At 35.2% G+C, this 7,806-nt stretch overlaps 1 protein-coding gene across 1 annotated transcript; it reads left to right on the top strand.

Moving 5' to 3' along the window:
* Positions 1-1,635: 1,635 nt before the first annotated feature.
* Positions 1,636-6,210, top strand: LOC104091748 (glucan endo-1,3-beta-glucosidase 9). The gene is made up of 2 exons (XM_009597149.4): positions 1,636-2,051; positions 4,902-6,210. The coding sequence occupies exons 1-2, from the start codon at positions 1,720-1,722 to the stop codon at positions 6,004-6,006; spliced, it is 1,437 nt and encodes a 478-aa protein (XP_009595444.1). The 5' UTR covers positions 1,636-1,719; the 3' UTR covers positions 6,007-6,210.
* The last annotated feature ends 1,596 nt before the right edge of the window (positions 6,211-7,806 follow it).

Here is a 7,806-nt window from a genome sequence, read left to right as displayed (position 1 = left end):
TCTCTTTTATCCCTTAAGTTTAACTGTGAATGTTTATGTGTGGGTAGTTCGCTATTTCCAACAATTTTATATGATGCAAAGAGTGCAGTGGATATGCTGTAGGAAATTTTGAATACCTCATGCTCATGTAAGTGTATGTGACTTGTCAAGATATTTGATATATGTTTTCTACCCTAGAAAAAAATTGACTTTGTGCATACTTCTAATTCGATTAATATTGTAATGTTTTATGTTATCTTAACACAAAAAGTATTTCTGGAGACTATTTTCCCTAGTTGACTTGCAAGTGAAGTTAAATAATACTCTTTTTTGACTTATGATATTCTTGCTAAAATTTTCTTTATATCGAAATAGCCGATAAAAAAAAAAAGAGTTTATTTTGTGGGGAGCTAAAGAAAAGAAGCAAATTGATCTTCCCACTTTTAGAAATTAAAAACAATAACAAAGAACAAGGTTAAGGTTACTTTTCAACTTTCAAAATCACAATCAATCAATGTGTGATTTGAATTAGTTTTGATTTATATTTTTTTAAAATTAGGTTTTGAGAAGTAGTTAGAATTACCTCTCTAGTAGATGTTTTAGAGAATGCTTATTTAGCTTTAAAAAACTTACAGTTAGTTCATTTTGATTTTGGAAAATATTTGGTTTGATTTTCGGAAAATAAAATCCGATTTTTCCCTTAAAGATGATGGTTTTTAGTTCGTGTTTAAAAAGACTTTCTGGGACTTGCTTTAGGGCTCGTCCCGGTGCGGGGCACTATCAAACTATCCTGAGACTCACAAGTGGGGTTAGTTCTACGAGACTTACATCCCAAGCGCCCGACTATGCGCTCGAAATATGCCTAACACTCAACGCTTGAGGCTTGTCTAACAGTTCCTTATGCAAATCATACATTAAATTCTCTAATTAGCATTGTTGACCTTCAAAATTCTTTAGAAAATTAATGATTAAAGTTTTATTTCGTCTATAGAAACATGAACATTGAGAGTAAATAATGAGCTATAATAGTGAATATTTACTAAATTGAGAATATTTCTTCTGAATAGATATTCAAAATTTACATTTTCACTTACGAAAGTTAATGAGAAAATTTCAATTTTTAATCGAAGTTTAATGGTGAAAATTACGATTGCTACATGGTTAAGCTATTATCGGAGGAGATGGAAGAGTTTTTTTTTTTTTTTTTTTAACAAAAGACCATATGTTTATCCCTTCACCCTCTTTCTTTGATTTTTTTTAACCCTCAAACATTTACCCATTTAATATTTTTTTATTATTAGTTAAAAAAATTAATTAAAAATTAATATGCTCATCACTAAAAAAAAGTGACAGAGTTTTTTAATAGTCCCTCTGTTTCAATTTATGTGAACCTATTTTCTTTTTAGTTCGTGCCAAAAAGACTGACCACTTTCCTTATTTGGAAATAATTTACCTTTATGTAATAATTTATAGCCACACAAAATATATATATCTTATTTTATACCATAAATTTAAAAGTCTTCTATATTTTTTTTTTAAAACTACCTGTCAAGTCAAATGAGTTCAAATTGAATTGGAGCGAGTATATAAAGTTAGGGGCGGGGGGTTTTGGGGGGACATCAAATGCTATATAGTTGAGGGGTTTCAGGTATTCACTCAAAAATTTATTTTATTCAAAGAGAATACAGAAAGAAGGCTGCCATAGTTGTTCTAGCTGCAGCACCTTGTTGCTTCTCTACAATGGCTTCTGAAAAGCTTCCATGGATTGTGATTCTCTTGTTAGCCATAGTTAGTCCTAGAATTGAAGGCATTGGGGTGAACTGGGGCAGGGCAGCTTCACACCCTTTGCCTCCATCCAAAGTGGTGGAGTTCCTTAAGTCCAACGGTATAACCAAAGTAAAGCTCTTCGACACCAACCCGGAAGTCCTGGAGTCACTCTCTGGTTCAAACATTGATGTGACAGTGGGCGTTCCCAATTCCATGCTTCGCAGCTTGAATTCCTCTTTCAAGGTTGCTCAGAGTTGGGTCCATGACAATCTCGCCCGCTACTTTTCTGATGGAGTCCGAATAGAGTACAATCTCATTACCCACTTTATGATGTTTTATTGATACTGAGTTTAATATGTTATTTAATGGAGTGGTGTCAAAGATTTTGGGATTTATTCATACGGAAAGAGTATCGTATAAATTGCATTGGAGGGAGTCTTTATGCTTTTACAAGTAATTAGTTGCTCTTCCTACTTCCTGCTACTTTAGTTTCTCATTTTATCCTTAAATGCCGTTTCTAGTATCTGAGGTGAGAATTTGGTAAATATGTTCTTTCGTGCACAAGTTTCTGGATAACTGTTTGATTCTTTCTTACTTTTCTGCTCCTTCTATAGAATGTTATCTCTCTATGCCTTCGACAGATGGCACGTCAACTTAAATTAATTAAGTGGAATTCTTTGAGGCAACAAGTTTTGCCTTTACCGGTATCAATCAATCATTTTGCATTAGACAAAATAGGAAAAAGAACACATGAGCTTGATGAAGGGAACTTAAGCTGATTCTATCACATAAAATTCCCACTTCAATAGTAAGTTTATTACACTTGAGCAGGTTGCTTCAACACTCAGCCACGCTCCACCAAAACACTAATACAACATGTCCAAATTAACTTTGTACAGTCAAAATGATGCTTACTAACAAATAGCAAAGGATCATTATATGTTGCCTCATTATTTAGGTGGATAAATCTAAAAGTATGTTGTCAATTTGTCATAATGTATTGGCTTTAGAGAAACATGGACTTTTTCTATGAATAAAGAAGGTTGGAAATTGCCATTGCATTTTCTTTCTGTAAATTTCCACATTGTAGATGGCAAAGATCTCTTTCCGCATGGGTATAGAATCCATAAAGCTTTAGTGTTTCTTCATTTGTCTCTTTTCCTTTTCTAGAACTTGTTATTTTTTCTGGCGGGGACCTTGGGGTTGGGGTGGGGGGAGAATCACTTGTGGCTAGGTATCTTGAAATCTTCTTAGCTTTCTTTAACTGCAATGTCAATACGATCATCTATGTTTTCTAATCTTGAGAGGACTTATAAGTTAACTTTGTCATGAATAAGGAGAGACCTTAATGGCTGCCGAAAGGCAAAAAGTTTTATGTTATGCAGGATGCCATTTAGTGGTCCAGACATAAGCAAATAGTTGTTAGAGACATCCCTTCTTTTGCCTTTGATTCCATTTTCTGTTTCTGTTCATATTCTCGATTGCTGTTATTTGTTCATGCATGTGATCTGGTATGATCTCTTTCCATAATATGCCTATGTCATGGTGTGTCTTAATTCTTAATGATTTTTACTGTGTGTTAGGAAAGATAACAAGTGTTGACACTCTTAACTTCAAATGATAGTGCAGTCAAGAGTTTGTCCACCAGAATGTCGTAATTGACTGAGCTATTATTTCGCTGTTGCCATATGTTCAGTTTGATTTTCACTTTCATAAATTTGCTCCTTAGACTTGTGATACCAACACGTACAAAAATACTTGCTTCTTTACTTTTTGCATACAACTTCTTTCCCAATCTCCTTTTCTTCTTATGGCTTGTCAATCCTTCACAAAGTACTAAGGACTCGTTTGATTTGACGGATTACATGAAATAATCATGGTATATAATTTGGTATTGCTTTATCCAATGTTTGGTTTGTACTTTGAATCATGTGCAACGACTCCCGGTATAATTCAATACACCAATTGGTGTATTATTTTATATACTTATCCATGTATAACTTTTTTTTTGGCAAATAAATTAATAGAATGCTTATCCATGTAAAACTTATACATGGATAAAACACCAAAAGAGCAAAACTACCTTGTCTTTTTCCTAGAATCCTATGAAGGTCAAGCATCCAAGGGTATAATTGCAAACTCATTACGTTTTAGTGCAATGAACCAAACACCCAAAAAAAGAAATTATCCTATATTACTAATTTTTGTTTTACTAATCCCTGTATTATAATCCCGGTAGAACTTGTCTTTGAACTAAACGACCACTAAATGTTAGCAACCTTGTTATGAGAAACTTAATTCAAGAGCATGTCAAATATGGAAATCACCAGAATCCTAGACTAATGAAACCTCCAACAACTTTCAAGCTTCAACTAGTAGATGCTAAAGATTATCAAACTCTACCAGTACCAATACGGATTCTGCTGACATCTGTGCAACCATTTTTGGTGAAGACAATTCACTCAATTAGAGATTTAGCTAATGCTGGAGGAGTTTCGCTAAATTTCATTGCCACTTTAATAGGTGAAAGAGAGAATTAGCTTTTTAGTAGTGTTCATAAGCTCCCTCGACAGTGGAAAATGCTTCAAGCCCAAAACTGTAGTTATGTGCTCATGAAGTTAGATGACGTTAATCTGGTTGATGCTTGTTCTGTGTAGAGGCTGGTAATAATTGGTAGTGAAGGCCACAATTGGAAGCAATTGCTGCTTTGGTCATTCAGTTGACTTACCCCGTGCTTGTTGTCATGCTGGCAAACAGAGGGGTTTCGTTGATTTTACCTACTACATAAAATAATATTTGCAAAATCTTGTTTATAAATTTTATTGCAATCAGTAAATCATCGTAAGAAAGCAAACCCTGAAGAAGGGAGTGATGACTTGATTGGTCATGTGGCCTATTGAAGTACATATAACCCAACCTCAGAAGCAAGGGGCTGACAGATAAAAGGGTCCTTTCGTTGCAAATAAAACTAGAATTCAATCTTTTGACATTGTGCAATGTTGGTTTTTTGTCCTTGAGGAAGATACTATAACTGTTTTTTTTTCTTTTTCCAAATAGCATTCCATATCTGTTGCCATAATTTCCTTTGAAAAATCGAATGAGGATATTTCTCTTGAACACTTCACTTTATATGTTTACACACTTCATTTTGTAAGGTATATCGCCATTGGGGATGAACCATTCAATCACGTTTATGGTGACCAGTTCTTTCCTTTTGTTGTTGGAGCAGCTGAGAATATCCAAACTGCATTGACCAAAGCTAAGCTGGCTGGCAGGGTGAAGCTAGTTGTTCCGTGCAGTTTTGATGCCTTCCAGTCAGAATCTGGTCTACCATCAATGGGACATTTCAGAGCAGATGTAAATAGAACAATGTCTGAACTACTCAAATTTCTTACTAAGCATCAATCTCCTTTCTTTGTTAACATTTCACCCTTCCTAAGTTATCATAGTAACAAGAACATTTCCCTAGATTTTGCTCTCTTCAAAGAAACTGCTCGCCCTCATAAGGACAGTCGCAGAACCTACAAGAACAGCTTTGACTTGAGTTATGATACCCTTGTTTCAGCTTTATCCTCTGCTGGCTCTGATAAGATGGATATAGTCATTGGGCAGATTGGTTGGCCAACGGATGGAGCTGCCAGTGCTACCTCATCCAATGCTCAGGTATTCATGAAAAAATTCCTGGAACATGTTCGTAGCAGATCAGGAACACCATTAAGGCCTAAAGAACCACCAATCGAGACCTATATCCTTAGCCTTTTGGATGAAGATAATAGAAGCATCGCCACTGGAAATTTTGAAAGATACTGGGGTGTGTTTACATTTGATGGACAGGCCAAGTACCAACTTGATTTGGGGCAAGGCTCAAGAAAACTGGTAAATGCCCAAAATGTCCAGTACCTTTCGTCCAAATGGTGTGTTGTGAATAACAACCAAAACTTGTCGAATGCAACTACACGGGCTTTGGAGGCATGTTCTTCTGCTGACTGCAGTGCTCTGTCACCTGGAGCTTCTTGTTTTAACCTCAGCTGGCCTGGAAATATTTCTTATGCACTTAATAGCTATTATCAACAACATGATCAAAGGGCCGATAGTTGCGACTTTGGTGGGTTGGGGTTGATTACTACAGTTGATCCCTCAGTGGGTACTTGCAGATTTATAGTTCAACTACGCACATCCAGTTCAGCGAGTTTCTTTATTTCCCATTGGAGGATCACCGCAGCAACCATTTTGTTATGGCTGGTTGGTGGAGGATTTTGATGGACTTGGCCTGTGGTTTTGATTAGGATGTATAATTTTCTCCTTTTGTTGCACTCTAGTATCATCTGTCCTTGCTTTCATTAAGGCTCATCTTATACGGAGGTTTATGGTTTGAACATTAAACCAGATTAATATGGATTGGATGTTGCGTTAAAAAATTGTTTTTAACTGCAATTTACATTTGTATGATTTTCAACATCTCAATTCGTATTTTCGCAAAGGGGTTTTAGATTTTTTCAGAAATTGAGTTTTCAACCAGCATTAATAAGTATCCATGTTTAGAAAGTGTTTGTTATATTTAGCTTTTTGAGAGTGGTCAAAGAGAAATTTGACCAAGACTTTTAAGATTTTACAATGGCCATTTGATATGAAAATGCAATCTATACTTAGGGAGTCTTCCCTGCCCGTTGTCATTTTGATATATTTCAAACACTGTGTAAAAGGGTTTTGATACATCTCTACTCCAATCTAAGTTTGTAGCATCTTAGTGTTAGATAAAACGAGGGGTGAGAACAACAAGTTGTGTACCTTTTTGTCGCAGCGGAGATCGTTAAACTCACCACCAAAAGAATTGCCCCAAGTCCAACTTTGAATCTCTTGGAAACAAAGTTAGAATTTTCACGAACTAAGTGTCTTTTATCCTTGTGTAATTTTTGGAAGTAGAAGAAAGTTTCTGTTTTTCTCTATCTTGTTGAGAAGAAGGAAACTTACGTGATATATATAAAAGAGAAGTTAACCCACATTCAAAATCTGATTAACCCTATCACTATTTAACCGTGTATGGTGTTTTTTTTTTTTTTTGAGTAACTTCCTTTTACCTTATCTCTTTTAGATGGGTCGGGTCAGCCTACATGGCGCGACCCGAGATCCAAACTCAATATCCAACATTAGCATATTACAACATTAAAAGCAATTTCAATGCAGAATACTTTTAAAATTATTATAACTTTTAACAAAGAGATTCGGCATACATACACCTCGTCTGCTAAAATAACCTCCAATCCTGAGATATTCTGCTAATTTCTAAAGAAGTTTATAGCAGAAAGTGGAAATTAAGACCCCAATTGCCATAATCACTTCATAAGCAAATACCAGAAACAGAAAACTAGTAAGAAGTAAAAATTAAGACAATGAAGCAGATTAGTGGAGCAATCAATTTTCAATTAAGTTTTATCATAAACAAATATTCTCTTTAGAATAAAATTACTGCAACATAGTGCAATTCCTTTTCTGAAAAAAAAAATTGCTTTGGAACAAACAACAACAATCAATGATTGGAGGCGAAATTTTTTAATAGAGTTTTCTATCATTCCATGTTTAAAGAGACAAGAAACAACGCTGGCTCTGATGCCAATGATAATTTAATAATCGCGGGGCGAGAACAACATTAGCGTACCTGTCAACGTAGCGGAAGAATTATTGAACTCACCACCAAAAGAATTGCCCCAAATTAACCTTTGAATCAATAGGAAACAAAGTGTATTCCCACAAACTAAATGCCTCTTTATCTGTGTGTGTATTTTTATTTGGAGAAGAAAGAAGAAGAGAAGTTCCTTCAAGAAGGAGAGTACGTTACTTCTTGGGCAGATTGAGAAAACTGGTTTTTCTCAAATTTTTTCCACACCTCTGTACGTTAATTACCCCACTACTAATAGTGATTGTATTGGTTTAAACTGCCAGGGTAACTTCCCTGTAACCTTCCAATCTTATCCTCTTTCTAAACGGATCGGGTCAGTCCACATGGGCGACCCGTAACTTAAAACCCAATATCCTACATCATTAAGAAGATATTAAGATATA

This window comes from Nicotiana tomentosiformis, chromosome 7 (genome assembly GCF_000390325.3).
Source record: "Nicotiana tomentosiformis chromosome 7, ASM39032v3, whole genome shotgun sequence".
Lineage (NCBI taxonomy): Eukaryota > Viridiplantae > Streptophyta > Magnoliopsida > Solanales > Solanaceae > Nicotiana > Nicotiana tomentosiformis.
Note: the sequence above shows the minus strand (reverse complement) of the source record. Positions and strands in the feature narration are given on the sequence as shown.

Bases quoted from the DNA above. Each gene is read 5' to 3' on its own strand.
- LOC104091748 (XM_009597149.4), top strand. From the start codon at position 1,720: ATGGCTTCTGAAAAGCTTCCATGGATTGTGATTCTCTTGTTAGCCATA. The intron at 2,052-4,901 runs GTACAATCTCAT...TCATTTTGTAAG, and splicing joins TCTGATGGAGTCCGAATAGA to GTATATCGCCATTGGGGATG.